This window comes from Lepidothrix coronata, unplaced genomic scaffold, assembly GCF_001604755.1.
Source record: "Lepidothrix coronata isolate B3197 unplaced genomic scaffold, Lepidothrix_coronata-1.0 Scaffold147, whole genome shotgun sequence".
NCBI classification, from domain to species: domain Eukaryota; kingdom Metazoa; phylum Chordata; class Aves; order Passeriformes; family Pipridae; genus Lepidothrix; species Lepidothrix coronata.
In genome coordinates this window covers 179606-194598 of record NW_016690327.1, presented here as the reverse complement: position 1 = coordinate 194598, position 14993 = coordinate 179606, and the positions used below count along the sequence as shown (strand labels likewise).

The following is a 14993-nucleotide window of genomic DNA, read 5'->3' as shown; positions in this document are numbered from 1 at the left end:
CCCACATAAGAGCACCAGTTTAAACTGGGCCAGGAAATTCAGCCTAAGCTGGTCCCTAACATAACAGACAGATGTGCTCTCCATGACTGGTGATCCTAGCTGCAGACCAAGCCAGCAGCCTCTCTGGGGAATTCCAGATGGATTCCAGACCCCCAGCTGGGCTGGGCAGCACCCCAGACCACCCCCCAGACCCCCCCATACCATCAGGCTCGTTGCAGTAGGTGGCTGGGTCAGACTGGAGGCTGTAGAGACGAGCCTGGAAGAGACACACAGGGCAGAGCTGTGAGGGGAGGGGCAGCAGCAGAGCCCCAGGGACAGGGCACAGGACTCCACATCCCCGAGCTTCCCTCTGGGAATGGGACACTCACCTTGGCACTGTCGTAGGGCTCGGTGGTACCTGAGGGTGTTGCCATCAGAGTTATAACGTCACAGTCGATGGTCTTGTCTGGTGAGGGGGCAAATGTGTCCGAGATGACCCCCAGGAAGTCTGACAGCCCCTTCCTCACCTTCTCGGTGGCACCTGAGGAACCTTCCGTCCTCTTCAAGAGAGGAACCAGCACAGGGTCAGTGACAGTCCCTGGATAGGATCCTTTAAGGAAGCAGGATGTCTCTCCCTTCAAAAAAGTGCTGAGAAGGTGCCTGGGCTGGAAGGGCATGGTGGGAGGCTCCTACCTCAGGATTTGTAATAGGTTTGTAGGGAACTGAGCCCAGGCTTTATGGGAAGGACACAGCCAGGTTTGGGACTGGCTGGTTTGGGGCTGGGCTGTCACAGCAGTAGCTCTACAGGGCTGAGGCTGAGGGTGACAGCTCATGGGGAGATCCAGTGCCACGCACAGTGACATTGTCAGGATCCCACCTACACAGCACAAGGGGAGAGAGGAACCACAGGGAACCTTCCTCTACTCATCTACAAGGACATGGAGTGATAGGACAAGGGGGAATGGCTTAAAGCTGAAGGAGGGCAGGGTTAGATAGATATTGGGGAGAAATTCTTCCCTGGGAGGGTGGGGAGGCCCTGGCACAGGTTGCCCAGAGAAGCTGTGGCTGCCCCATCCCTGGAAGTGTCCAAGGCCAGGTTGGAGTAACCTGGGTTAGTGGAAGGTGTCCCTGCCCGTGGCAGAGGGGTAGAACTGGATTATCTTTTAAGCTCCCAACCCAAACCGTTCCATGACTCCGTGACCTCCAGCAGTTCCACAAGGAAGCCCCACGCAGTGCTCAGCACCAAACCTGCCCTGCAGAGAAAACCTGACACCTGAAGGTCACAACTGGGGTTTGTCCAGTGTCCTGGGGGGCAGGACCACCCCGCTCACCCCCTTTTCCCCCTGTGCCACAGCTCTGCCAGCCCCCAACTCACCGCCAGCCTGTCCTTGACCACGCTGGCCGTGGCGGCGATGGTGCAGGCGGTGTCGTGCTGCACCACCTGGGTGAACTCTGCCAGGTCCCTCTTCATGAACTCCAGGGCTTCTGTGGACTGCAAGGAGACAACAGAGCAACTGTGGAGCCTTTCCGCTCTCCAGCAAAGCCATGGTCACTCCAGGAACACCCAGCATGTTACAAAGACTGGAGTGTGAGAGCCTTTAACCCAGCTGAGCCCTTGTCCCCGCCAGTGTAATGAGTAAGACCACAGCAACCAGAATAACAGCAGGATTTGCTGTGCACAAACCATTAAAGTAGGAATGTTTTTTTTAAGCTAAGAATAGAAAAACACAGGTTGGGAAAAGCCTTGTTCTGAGTGTTGTGTATAATTAACACCAGCAGTGCTGCCACAGGCAGGAAGTTACACACCACAGAGCCCTCCCTGCTTGGGGGAGTGATTCTCATGTGACAGAGCCCAGTGCTGCTCCCTCGAGCCATGAGATCCCTGCACAGCATCCAGGGCCCCCAGCTCCTGGAATTCCAGCCCTCCCAGGCCGTGTTCCAGCCCCGCAGGTCCCACCTTCTCCTTGACGGCCTGGTAGCTCTGCTGCAGCCAACTGCGCCACCAGCCCCCGTCCTCCCTGCGGGATAGGGGGGACACGGCGTCAGGACACACAGACAGACACAGACAGACACACAAACACGCAGACAGACACACACACAGACAAACACACAGACAGACACACAGACACACACAGACAGACACAGACAGACACACAAACACGCAGACAGACACACAAACACACAAACACACAGACAGACACACAGACACGCAGACAAACACACACATGGAGCCTGAGCCAGAACTCCAGTCCAGACTTGAGAGCCCACACCCAGCCCCCAGATTACACTGCACAGACCCAGACCCAACTGCAGCCCCAGCCCCAGCCCCAGATCCCGACCCAGGCCCAGATCTTGACCCCAAACCCCAGATCCCAGACCCAGATGCTGATCCCAAACCCCAGACTCAGATCCCAGACCCTGATCCAAGATCCAGATCCAAGACCCCGACCCCAGATCCAGATCCGGAGCCCAGATCCAGACTCAGATCCCGAGTCCAAACCTCAGATCCCAGATCCAGATCCAAACCCAGACCCAGATCCCGGCCCACATCCCAAGCCCAAACCCCAGCCCCAGACCCCAGCTCCAGATCCCAGATCCCAGACACCGAGTCAGACCTCGGATCAGCGACCAGAAGCCCCGATCCCGGCCCCACATCCCGGCCCCCCGCCCGTGCCCCGCTCACCCCTCCGCCATCTTGGCGCTGTGACGTCACCAATATTTACCGACCCCTCACCCGTGCATCATGACGTCACTTCCTGCCCCGCCCCGGGGGCGGCCCCGGTACGGCGGCCGGGAGGGAGCGGGAGCGACCGGCACCGGGCGGAGGTGAGCGGGGAACACCGGGCGGGACGGGCCGTGGGGCGGGGAGCGATCCCGGTACCGGGCGGGATAAGTCCGGATGGTCCTTGGCGTTCCGTGGGGTCCTGGTACCGGGAAGAATCGTCTTTGACGTTCGGGACACCCTCGGTACCGGGCAGGAAGGTCCTTGGAACAGAGAGGGATGCCAGTACCGGGAAGGTCGGTGCTTGGAGCAGGGAGGGATGCCAGTATCGGAGAGGACGGTCTTTGGCATTCCAGGGCATCCCCGGTACTGGGCAGGACGGTCCTTGGAGCAGGGAGGGATCCCGGTAGCGGGAAGGACCGTTCTTGGATCAGCGAAGGATCCTGGTACCGGGAGGGTCGGTCCTTGGTGTTCCGGACACCCCCAGTGTACCGGGCAGGACAGTCCTTGGAGAGGGGAGGGATCTCGGTACCGGGCAGGACATTCCTTGGAGAAGGGAGGGATCTCGGTACCGGGCAGGACAGTGCGGACGGTCCTTGGTGTCCCGGAGCATCCCCGGTGCCTCCCGCGGGCGGGGGCTGGTGCTGCTGCCCCTGTCTCTGTGTTTCCCTCCTGTCCCCGTGTTTCCCTCCTGTCCCCCTGTCCCCGATGTGTCCCCCCTGTCCCCGGTGTGTCCCCCCTGTTCCTCGTGTGTCCCTCCTGCGTCTCCTGTCCCCGGTATCCCCCCTGTCCCCGATGTCCCCTGTCCCCCGTGTATCCCCGGTGTCCCGTCGGGGGTCCCCGCGGGTCCCGTTGCTGACGGTGCCCCGTGTTTCCCGGCACAGCCATGGAGGTGCAGTCCTACTACACCAAACTGCTGGGGGAGCTGAACGAGCAGCGCAAGCGGGACTTCTTCTGCGACTGCAGCATCATCGTGGAGGGCCGGATCTTCAAGGCGCACAAGAACATCCTGTTCGCCAACAGCGGCTACTTCCGAGCGCTGCTCATCCACTACATCCAGGACAGCGGCCGCCACAGCACCGCCTCCCTGGACATCGTCACCTCCGAGGCCTTCTCCGTCATCCTGGACTTCCTGTACTCCGGGAAGCTCGACCTGTGCGGGGAGAACGTGATCGAGGTGATGTCGGCCGCCAGCTACCTGCAGATGACCGACGTGGTCAACTTCTGCAAGACCTACATCAGGTCCTCCCTGGACATCTGCAGGAAGATCGAGCGGGAGGCGGCTTTCTACCAGGCGGACAGCGGGAGCTCCGCCAGGGAGGGCACATCCCTCGGCCCCCGGGGACAGTGCCCTGCCCCTGGCTCGTCCCTGCAGGATAAGGAAGGGGTTTCGGGCTGCCAGCGGGACCCCCCGTGCGGGGACTGCAGCAGCTGCCACCCCCTGGAGCTGGTGGTGAGGGACCCCCTGGGCGGCGACTCCCAGGACGGGGTGAACTCCTCGCTGCCCAGGGGGGTGGAACCCAAGGTGGAGTTCGACCCCGACGACGACGGGGAGGTGGAGGTGGGCGAGAGGCTGCCCCAGTATCCTGCCCCGCTGTCCCTGGAGCACATGGAGGAGGGGCAGCCCGTGGACCTGGCCTGCAACAACTACCACATGAAGCAGTTCCTGGAGGCCCTGCTGCGCAACAGCTCGGCCCAGAGGAAGGAGGACGTGGTGCAGCACTTTGTGAGGGGGTTTGAGGGCAGGACGGAGGACGCAGGGGTGGCCATGAGCTCCATGGTGGACATTCACAGCGACTGGTATGGTGAGGACACAGGTGAGAGGACCCTGGGGGGGTGCAGGCTGAGGAAACCGCTCAGTTGTGCCCATACTTCTCCTGTTGCTGCTGTTCTTGCTCAGGAATATGTCGGTGAATGTTGTGGCACAGTGAAATAAACTCTTGTTGTGGACTTCCAAAGCGGCTGTACTTGTTTGTTCAGTGCAGCCCGTGGGAGGTGAGTATCCCCAAGAGCTTTACAGCCCCTCTGGAACAGAAACTGGAGCTGAGTGTGGGTGATTCTGCTCTAATAAACAAGCTCACTTGAGACCTCTTTGAATGGCAGGTGAATTTTTAAAGAGAATTTTTTCTCTTGTGATGGTCATGTTGTAAGGAGCAATCCAGGAGGAGCTGAGCTGCCACAAGAGGGATCTGCTGCAGGACCTGGCACAGCAGAAGGAGCTCATCCCACCGGAGCTCCTGCCAGCACATCTGCTGGGTGATGGTCTCTTTGCTCCTGCTTTGAACTTCAAAGGGCAGAAATCAGTTTAATCCAATACTGAGGAACACCTACAAGTCCTTTAAAAGCTTTAAACTCTGTGGTGCTGCATAAAGATGAGATTTTTTAGAGGCAAACTCACTTTTCAGCTGTTGGTCAGCGAGGTTCCACTGCTGCCCCAAGCCCAGCACTTGTTGGAATGCCTCAGGAATATCTCCCAGGAGCAGTGTCAGGGACCCAGAGAAGAAGAAACTCATGTCCATGTGCATTTCCTCTGAAGAGGACAATAAAGATTTGGGCATTTTATCTGGTTTTTTTTTTATAATTGCCTTGCCCAAACAGCCGTGTGGAGACGGGAGGTGGCTCTGGCACACTGCAGGTGCCACAAACAGTGAGGATGTGGCAAATGCCACAGTGCCTTGGGCACAGACAGGGCTGGCACTGGGTGCTCTGCCATACCCAGCAAGTTTGTGCTCACGTCATCTCCAGCTCAGGCCTGCCTCTGTGACCCTAGAGCCAATAAAACAGACCTGTTCTCTCCCTGCTTTAAAACAGGGAGCTGATAAAATCACAAAATCCAGTTTTACTGTCCCCAGAAGCTCTCAGGGCTGTCACAGATCACGCCTGTGAATTTTTAACGTGTAGCAAGGCAGGAGCATCAAACACACAAACTTCTCTTTTTCTTCTCTTAAAATCTCCCAACTGTTTAATAAATCATTAAAAAGGGAGATGCTTACAGAATTTGATGGAGAACACCAGGAGTCCTGGCAGTGGAGTAGAAATGTTAGTGGTAGATGTGCTTTAAGTGGGAGTGAGGGAAAGGAAACCAAGCCCTGCATTCCTTGTGTTTCCCAGCTAAAACAGGACATCATAAGCATTGAGGAGAATGGGAGTTTCTCTTCCCAGCTTTCAGTGGTGCTGCTGCCTCAGCATTTTCACAAGGCACCAGGAATGAGACATACAAAGTCCTGACAGAGGAATGGTGCACTCAGGCTGGCACAGGAGATGAATACTACTTATATTTTTGAGTGTCCACATCTGTTCTTGTCATCCTGGTCCCCTTCACAGCAGGTGGAGGGTAAACAGGCACCTCTAGAGAGCCTGGAAGCAAGTCAGGATTAAGAACTGGGTTTGGTTTTTATTTTTAATGGAGCTTTAAGTGCCCAGCAGGGATTAGCAATACCTTTTGAAGGTCCAGAATTGGGTGAGGTGGCTCTCACTCACATGCCATTAATATTAGACACACCTTTTTTGATAGTGGGTTGGATAAACCTTAATAAAGGGATGTTCTGCAGCCTCAGCTGCTTGTGGAAGAGCTCAAGGCCCTGAATCAGTGCCTGAAACAGGGAAAACTAATCCTTTAGCATCACATCTCCACCCTTCTGCTGGAAGGGAAGCTCACCCCTGGCTGATGCTGACAAACCTGGCAATACTCACGTTGGTGTAAAATGTGACCTTCAAGTTTAATTCTCTTTTTGCACCTGACCTCATAAATTGGGTATCACCTGTACTTTGATTTTAGGAACAGTGAAATACCATCACCAAATGTACTGGAGTCCTTTATCCTGTTGTTATTCCCAACAGGAAGGCTGAAGTGAACGGCAGGAGAAAGAAGCGTTGATGTTTTGAGATGGGTTCCCCACATTTAAATATAAGACCACACGGGGCACAGTGCAGTGTTCCTACCTGCAATTTGTGTTAAAAGAAAACAAAAAAGGAAGTAGGAAACTTTCTGTGGCTGAGATGGAACAGAGACCCCCCCCGCACTAAAAGTGGGTTTGGGGCACTTAAAGGCTTCTTAAAATAAAATGAATGTTTTCCTGTTGTGGGTATCAGCTGTGTAAGGCTCATTTCCAAGGCACTTGGGCATCTGCAGCTGCACCAGTGTCTGCAACTGCACAGGCTGAGGGAATTCCAGGTGAGCCAGCCCAGGGACAGGGGAGGTGCAGTTCCCTGGGCTGGGATCTGCGGGAGCAGGACGGGAACCCACCACAGCATTCCCGGCGGTGCTGCCCCTGCCTGACCCGCTGCTCTGTGTGTTTTCTTTTTCCCCCTTAAAGGTGACGTGCTGGTTGTGCCAATCAAGCTGCACAAGTGCCCCTTCTGCCCTTACACGGCCAAGCAGAAGGGGATCCTGAAGAGGCACATCCGCTCCCACACCGGGGAGAGGCCCTACCCCTGTGAGACCTGTGGGAAGCGCTTCACCCGCCAGGAGCACCTCCGGAGCCACGCCCTGAGCGTGAGTTTGGTCCCGTGTCCCTCGGGAAATTCATTGTAGAACTTGTTTTCTTGGCATTTTCCTCGCATTCCCCGAAATACGCCGGATGAAGCGGCCGTTGCCGATGCGAGGCAGATCTCAGGAGAGTTTAGCTGTTGTCAGGTTTCTAATAATAAGTTTAAGCCACTGGTGTTTGCTTCAATAACTTAGGTATTTGGTTCATTAGGTGTTTGATATTTGGTCTGTTAGGTTAGGTACAGGGAAGGAATTCTCCCCTGTGAGGGTGGGGAGGCCCTGGCACTTTACTTTGAGAAGTAAAAATGAATCTTGCTGCCTGAACGTTGAGAGAAGGCGAATTTTCTATTGGGAAGGGAAGGAAAATATGGTTAAAATCCACCCCTTTGGGCCCTTACCTCCTTTCTCACTGTCATAGTGTGAGGCATCAAACTGGGCATCGTCGCTGGGCAGCTGCACCCTCTCTATGACCAGGTGATTCTGCTCATCTGTGGGTACTGAAATCTTTGCCTTCAGGTCTGCAAGGGGAGAGGAGCAAAGCAGGGGTCACAAACACTGGGCTGATTACAACAATATTTTTTTATTGCAGTTTCTGACAGAATAAGGATCTTCAAATTTATGGTTGTTTTCCCATCCCAATAAAAAACCTGCTTCCTCCGGAGGAAATCACTTATCACAGCTCAAGGTGTCCCACAAGAAAGATGGAGAGGGACTTTTTACAAGAGCACGGAGTGCCAGGACAAGGGGGAATGGCTTCACACTTAGAGGATCTGATTTAGATGGGATATTGGGAAGAAATCCTTCCCTGGGAGGGTGGGGAGGCCCTGGCACAGGTTGCCCAGAGAAGCTGTGGCTGCCCCTGGATCCCTGGAAGTGTCCAAGGCCAGGTTGGAGCAACCTGGGCTAGTGGAAGGTGTCCCTGCCCATGGCAGGGGGTGGAACTGGATGAGCTCAAGGTCCTTCCCAACCCAACCCATCCTCTGATTCCATGAGTCTTACATAGCCCAAACCTTTGTGTCTGGAAACGTGGGATCACCCCCCCCGTCAGCTCCAGCGTAGCCTTTTCCCCACTCTGGGAATATTTCCAAACTAGCAGGTTGCTGCTTTTTTTTTTTTTTTTTTTTTTTTTTAATCCCAGCTTGTCTCCCTTTTTTCCCTGCAGGTTCACCGCTCCAACAAGCCCATCATCTGCAAGGGCTGCAGGAGGACCTTCACCAACAGCCTGTCCCCGGGGCTGCGGCGCTTCGGGCTCTGCGACAGCTGCACGTGCGTCACCACCACCCACGAGGACCCCGTGCCCATCAACCTCAGCCTCGTGGAAACGGCCTCTGAGGGCCAGGAGAAGGGGGATCCCGACAGTGACTGGCCCATCTACGTGGAATCCGGGGAGGAGAACGACCCGGCCGACGAGGAGGAGGAGGAGGAGGAGGAGGGGGATGACAAGCAGGAGATCCACAGGAGTTTGTCGGACAGGGAAGCGCTGATGTAGCAGTGGGAGGGGAGAGGGAGCACTGGGAGCCTCCCCTGGCAGCAACAGAAAACTGCACGTTTGCCCCAGTTAGTGACACTGTGCTGGTTTTTATTCCTTTTTTTTTTTAACAGAACGGTGGGGGAAAATCGGAATTTTTAACAGTTTTTAAGTTTTCAGTGCTGTGCACCAGAAATCTGTGAAGAATCTCCTGTCTGGGGTTTGCAGAGCTTGGACTTGAGCAATTTCTCTGCCTCTCTGGTTTTGAGTTTTTGCAGGTGGTGGGACATCTCTGTGTTGTTTTGATAACAGGTTTCTTCAAACAGTGCTGTTGTGGTCCTCAATCCCTGACCTGAAAGGGGCACCACCTTCTCTCTGAAGATGACATGAAATGTAGTTTACATGTGAAGATGACATGAAATGTAGTTTACATCTCTTACCTTGGGACTTTTAAAATCTTTAAACTGTGATCCTTCTGTGTTAGGACAGTATTACCTAAACTGTAAACCAGGAGTGTTTGCTTGGACTGGGTTTGACCTGGAAACCAGGGCAGAAAAACCAGGATAACAAAAATATGCTGCTGCTGAAGGGATAGACAGTAAGAATAGTTGTATTTCACGTGTCCTTAATCGCAGGAATTTGGAGATCAAGTTTCTCTTCCTGAATTTTTACTGCATCTTCCTCTCTCAAGAGCTCGGGCTGCAGATCTTCAGATGTGTCTTTAATGTCACTCAGACATCAGTAGTCTTGGCTTGAGAAATATTAAGCAAATTATGGTGTCCGGTGGCCTGGTCTCTTGGTTTAGAAGTGTGAAATGCCCAAATTCTCTTCAGCCTTTTACAGCAGGAGTTAAAAGCTGTCGAGCAGGTTCCTTGGGAATTCTGACACTGACAGATTAAAAAGTAGATCCACAGCTGGTGTGGCTGAGGAGCAGTGAAGTATCCAGATCTGCTGTAACAGAGCTCTGAACACCCTTTTTGAATCCCTTTCACTATAATTTCTTTTAGAATTTGGGGATCCTTCTCATGGTTTATGTCGCTGTGTGAATTTCCCTGAGTATTTATTTATTTTTTTTAAAAAAACCACCTCCACTGTGAACCTCCTGTTTCTCTGCTGGGATAGCTCAAGGTTTTCAAAGGAGGTGAGATTTGTTACCTTTCCAGTAGCAAGTTGATATAAGCTATCAAAAAATCAGGCTGGGAAGCTTTGGAAGAAAACACACCACCTGTTGGCTTAGGGGTGACCTCCTGTTCCCTAAGGAAGGGACAAAACTGAGATATACTGTGAAATAAGACTGTTAATGCTTCTTTACTCTGCTGTTCGTAAGTGTTTCATGAGAAGGCAACTTTTGTGAGTCTTTCTAGCTGGAGCAAAGGCTCGACCAGAAATCTGCAGACAGATTTGGCCGACAAAGGACGAGCAGTTCCTCCCACTTAAGGCAGTGTTTCTTGAGGCTTTTCGTGTAAAGGCTTCGCTCTTGGCAAACCCAAAAAAAAAGCAAAGGGCCCTCTGATTTAACCAGTCCTTTTGGTTTTTTTTCCCTGCATGGTTTTCTTTTGCGTGTTGAAAAAGAACGATTGGGCTTCATCCCGAGTGAAACAATCCCATCACAGCGTCGGGATTTACTTGTGAGAGGTGATTCTGCCCTCACAAGGGTTCACTTGCCCCATCAGACGGGAGGAGGAAAGAAGAAACAAGGTTCTTTTTAAACAAGTCACTTCACTGGTGGCTGCTGAAAAGAGCAGAAGATGAAGAGACTTGTTTTGAAGTCCAGGTTCTTGATGAGTGTCACCTTTGCAAGATCCCACCACCACGTGCTGCTTTTATTTTTCTGTCCCTCAAATTGGATAAGTTTCAGTCATCCCTGTTCCAGGGTATCTATCTGCAAACTTGAGTTTGTAGCAGCTGAGCAGTGTCACAGTGACACATCATCACTGGGGCAAGACCCTTACAAAATTCACTGCTCCAGACCCTGTTTTAGTCCATCTGAATTTAAACCATCAGAGGGACCACTTATGTAGGTGCCAGACTTGGAGCTGAGCTCCTCTGAAAATCCTGCTGTGGTTTTGGGGTCCTTAGTGCTCTTGAAAATCTGAGCCAGAGGTGGGCTTGTAAATCTTGCTGGAATATTGAAAATGCCACCTCCGGCCTCCCAGGGCTTGTCTTTTGGGACTTCTGGGCTCCTGCTCGATTTTTTGGTGAGTCCCTCCAACATCAGAGGGGTGTTTGTTTGGTATCTGCTCGTCTGATGAAGGAGGGACTTGTGCATGTGAGAGCACCTGAAAAAGGGACACGAGGGATCCGGGTTTGTTGGGAGACTCGCTTGCTGGTGGAATGTAAATAGGGATCCAAAACGACGTTCGGTGACCAGACATCCCCATTTCTGGTCGTGAAGGTGCCACCTCATTGTAAATATTGGTAGAAGCCACCAGACATGGAATATCAGCCCAGCCGGGCTCTGGCCAGTGCTCCACAGCTGTGGGAAGATGCAGCTCCTGGCTGAGCCCGTGGGGACACTCAGAGCAGGGAAAACCAACCTCTTGGGAAGTCTGAGTGTTGCGAGAGAGCTGCGGGTGTGTCTGCAGAGACCTTTTCCTTCAACCTGCTCTTCTTTGGTCTTAGAGATTGTTCTTGTGTGTCTTGTGCCTAGAGAATGGAGCTGTGAGGGGTGAGGGGAGGGGGGGGTTGGCCGTGCACATTCCACGTGGAAAGTCACCACCAAACTCGTGTTTCCTGTTGGAATTGTCATGTTGTGCTGCTTTGTTTCCTATGGAGTCCTTCGGCCTTTGTAGTAGAAGAGGATGTAGTTTACCCACATTCTTGTGACCTGGGGGGGGGGGATGTGTTCATGTAAATCTGTTTTTTCTCGTGCTTTCCACTTAGTTTTTTGGGTGTTTTTTCCCCTGAAATCTTCCGTTGTAGATCCAGCCTCTACAAGCTTTGAGAAAATGATGTGGCTGTTTTGAAATGGTGCTTGACGAAGAATCAAAAATAATGTTTTTAGGAAAGTTATTTCTAATGCAATCTCTTTCTCAAAGGTTTTTAAAGGCCGTGCAGAACGACATATCTTCAAGTCTTAGCTTGATGTACTTGACTTTGTTTAGGAATGTACATTTTAATGTATTTTTGCACATAATTGCACTGTATTTCACTGGAGGAATACATGCTGCACTGGTATTTGTAGCTCATTTAACCTCTTGGTGCAAGCCCTTGTAAATCTTCCAAACGTGGTCATTTGATTTCCTGATGTTTTGTAAGACAGTTTCATAACTGAAGTCCTTTAGTCCAGTTACAATGACAGATTCTTATAAACTGAACCTTATTTGTAGGAGTGACTGAACTATATTTGTGGATCTTGGAGCATTCTGGAGTTTTTTTTGATTGTCTAGAAAATAAAACTCTCTGAGAGGGTTGCTTTGATTTTTTTACCATTCAGATGTTGACTGAGTAAAGCTGGGAGTGTCTAGATTAAGGCTCACATTTCAGTTTCTGGAATTAAAATTACAAAATAACTATCTCTACTTAATTAACCCAATTAAAAAATGGGTATATCCGTTCCTGGGGACAGACAGTTTGCAAGAAGAATCAGGTTCTTGGTAGGAAAGGACTTAAAAGGATCCTGTCCACTTGAACCCCAGCCAAGTGGGTTTTTTAGAAAATCTTTTGTATTATTAACACTGACTTGGCTTTCCAAAGTCTTTGTAGTTTTATATTAATTGAACTTTTTAAACTCTCTAAAGCTTTTCATTTTTCATGCTGGGAAGCAACCACTGACCTGAGCTAGGAGGAAAAGCACGTGGGGGCAACAGACTCCCAAATATTCTTTCCAGATAATTTTGAATTATACTGGAAAATCCACAAACAAAACTGTATTTCCCTGTTGATTTAGAATATCCTGAGTCAGTGAAAACTGTAACAACCCTTTCTCGCTTTTCACTGTTTTCATTCAAAGAGGAAATATAAATCTCGTGGCAAGCACACAGGTTTTCCATCTTTTTCCACGGAAGATGTGAGGTGCTGCAGCACTCGGGGGGAATGAGGGCCACAGGCTTGTCTCCATCCTTGGTGGAAATGACTTTTTGTGGGGGAAGAAAAGCAGGAAAGCAGAGCAGGGCAGCCAAGGGCCATCGGAGGGTGAGCAAAGAACCCTCTTCGATGATCCGGGGAGGAGGTTGTACCAGCAAGAAGAATGTTGGGTTTTTTAGAGTCATTTGTAAATTGTTCTCTGAAAGAGAGACCTGTGAGGGTGGGGAGGCCCTGGCACAGGTTGCCCAGAGAAATTGTGCCCTCCTAGCTTGGCACAGGTTGCCCAGAGAAGCTGTGGCTTCCCCATCCCTGGGAGTGTCCAAGGCCAGGCTGGATGGAATGTCTGCAGTTCATGGAAGGGAAGGGCAAAAAGGACACAAAGCACACGGTTTAAGGCAGAACGGCTTCCATGGGAAAATAAATATTTATGGGATATAACCGGCGTGCGAAAAGCACGGAAAAAGGCCCTGGTGGTAAGAAGAGGAAGGAAAAAAAAGATAACCAAACTTGGAAGGGGAGAAAGTGAGAGGTTCAGGTTTCGCCTTTCCGACACAAGAGATAACAGATCCCAACAGAGAAAAAGAAGATGTCACACGTCCTTCGGAGGGAGCCGCGAGAGAAAAAGGGGGAGGATTTGGGTCACCGCTGTAGATAAAGGTGCGAAAAGGCGGCATTGTAGGGCATCCCCATCCCCTGCGGGGACATCCCGCGGGGCGCCGCGGCCGGGGCCGGGCTCCGAGGCTGCGGCTTCCAACGGGGGTGCGTTGCCCCTTTAATTGCGTGTCCCCAGCCCTCGGGCGTCCGTGTCCAACGCCCACGTCAGCAAATACCTTTTGTTTCTTCTCCCCTTCTGCTCGGGCTGGCGGGGCGCGGGGGCTGCGGGGAAGAGGAGGAGGAGGCGGCGGCGGCGTCGCCTGCAAGGCACGGCGAGCCCCGAGGCGGGGCCGGGGGGATCCCCCCTCACGAAACCCGCCCGCTCGCCCCCCGGCCCGCGGCGGCGGCAGCAGCGCCCGCAACACCCGAGCGCCGGTTCCCTCACGCACCCGGTAGGCCGGGAAGGGCGGCGGGGCTTTGGGGCGGGGAAGGGGGACCCCGGGAGCGGCGGCGGCGGGTGAGGGGGGGGGTCGCGGTAGCTCCGGCCGGGCGCCATTTGCAGCCCCGGGCGCGGCAACAAAGGGCTGCGGGGAGCGGGCGGTGGGTCCGGCGCCGTCGGGCGTCCCGGGCACCGAGCGGCTGATTTGGGTGGTGGTGGCCGCGGTAGATGCCGGTGCCCGAGAGAGAGCGGAGCCCGGGCGGAGCGGGGAGATGAGAGGGAGAGACGGGCACGGCCGCGGCCGCAGCCGCAGCTGGCTCTTGGCTGCTCGTCTCGTCGGAGCTGCCTGAAGGCTGCGCAGCCCCCGCGGGCGGCAGGGATCCAGCCCTGCATCCAGCCCCACATCCCACCCCACGTCCAACCCCGTATCCAACCCCACATCCAGCCCTGCATCCCATCCTGCATCCCATCCTGCATCCAGTCCCCATCCAGCCCCACAGCCAGCCCTGCATCCCACCCCGCATCCAGCCCCACATCCCACCCCACATCCAGCCCTGCATCCCATCCTGCATCCAGTCCCCCATCCAGCCCCACAGCCAGCCCTACATCCCACCCCACATCCCATCCCACATCCCACCCCACATCCAGCCCCACATCCCACCCCACATCCAGCCCCACGTCCAGCCCCACATCCAACCCTACATCCAGCCCCACATCCAGCCCTGCATCCCATCCTGCATCCAGTCCCCATCCAGCCTCACAGCCAGCCCTGCGTCCCACCTCACATCCCAGCCCACATCCAGCCCCACATCCAACCCTGCATCCCACCCCACATCCAGCCCCACATCCCACCCCACATCCAGCCCCACATCCAACCCCACATCCAACTCCACATCCAGTGCCTCATCCAGCCCTGCATCCCATCCTGCATCCAGTCCCCATCCAGCCTCACAGCCAGCCCTGCATCCCACCCCACATCCCATCCCACATCCCACCCCACATCCAGCCCCACATCCAGCCCTGCATCCCATCCTGCATCCAGTCCCCATCCAGCCTCACAGCCAGCCCTGCATCCCACCCCACATCCCATCCCACATCCCACCCCACATCCAGCCCCACATCCAGCCCTGCATCCCATCCTGCATCCAGTCCCCATCCAGCCTCACAGCCAGCCCTGCATCCCACCCCACATCCCATCCCACATCCCACCCCACATCCAGCCCCACATCCAGCCCTGCATCCCATCCTGCATCCAGTCCCCATCCAGCCTCACAGC

The 14993-nt window shown here is 53.8% G+C and overlaps 3 protein-coding genes across 6 annotated transcripts in view; 2 read left to right on the top strand and 1 right to left on the bottom strand.

The window, feature by feature from the left end:
• BSDC1 (BSD domain containing 1) overlaps positions 1 to 2709 on the bottom strand; it is a 7810-nt gene extending 5101 nt beyond the window's left edge. For both annotated transcript variants that reach the window (XM_017828370.1, XM_017828369.1), the window contains exons 1-5: positions 2663 to 2709; positions 1937 to 1997; positions 1355 to 1471; positions 369 to 539; positions 202 to 256 (exon numbers count right to left, since the gene is read on the bottom strand). In XM_017828370.1, coding sequence (XP_017683859.1) covers positions 202 to 256; positions 369 to 539; positions 1355 to 1471; positions 1937 to 1997; positions 2663 to 2673 — 415 coding nt within the window. In that variant the 5' untranslated portion in view covers positions 2674 to 2709. The remainder of the gene's footprint in view (positions 1 to 201; positions 257 to 368; positions 540 to 1354; positions 1472 to 1936; positions 1998 to 2662) is intronic.
• Positions 2710 to 2752: 43 nt separating this feature from the next.
• ZBTB8B (zinc finger and BTB domain containing 8B) lies at positions 2753 to 12089 on the top strand. 2 transcript variants are annotated; one of them, XM_017828390.1, is made up of 4 exons: positions 2753 to 2805; positions 3586 to 4518; positions 7018 to 7196; positions 8353 to 12089. In XM_017828390.1, exons 2-4 carry the CDS (start codon positions 3588 to 3590, stop codon positions 8677 to 8679), a joined length of 1437 nt encoding a protein of 478 aa, XP_017683879.1. In that variant the 5' UTR covers positions 2753 to 2805; positions 3586 to 3587; the 3' UTR covers positions 8680 to 12089. The 2 variants fall into 2 exon arrangements, with proteins under 2 accessions (XP_017683879.1, XP_017683880.1); XM_017828391.1 differs by lacking the exon at positions 2753 to 2805 and adding an exon at positions 2816 to 2997.
• Positions 12090 to 13681: 1592 nt separating this feature from the next.
• ZBTB8A (zinc finger and BTB domain containing 8A) overlaps positions 13682 to 14993 on the top strand; it is a 12395-nt gene continuing 11083 nt past the window's right edge. Inside the window, exon 1 of one of the 2 annotated variants that reach the window (XM_017828386.1) lies at positions 13682 to 13730. The gene's annotated coding sequence lies outside the window, so the exon portion shown is untranslated. Of the gene's footprint in view, positions 13731 to 13860; positions 13879 to 14993 lie in introns of those variants that run through there. The other variant, XM_017828387.1, reaches the window with a different exon arrangement.

Bases quoted from the DNA above. Each gene is read 5' to 3' on its own strand.
- ZBTB8B (XM_017828390.1), top strand. From the start codon at position 3,588: ATGGAGGTGCAGTCCTACTACACCAAACTGCTGGGGGAGCTGAACGAG. The intron at 4,519-7,017 runs GTGAGAGGACCC...TCCCCCTTAAAG, and splicing joins CTGGTATGGTGAGGACACAG to GTGACGTGCTGGTTGTGCCA. The intron at 7,197-8,352 runs GTGAGTTTGGTC...TTTTCCCTGCAG, and splicing joins TCCGGAGCCACGCCCTGAGC to GTTCACCGCTCCAACAAGCC.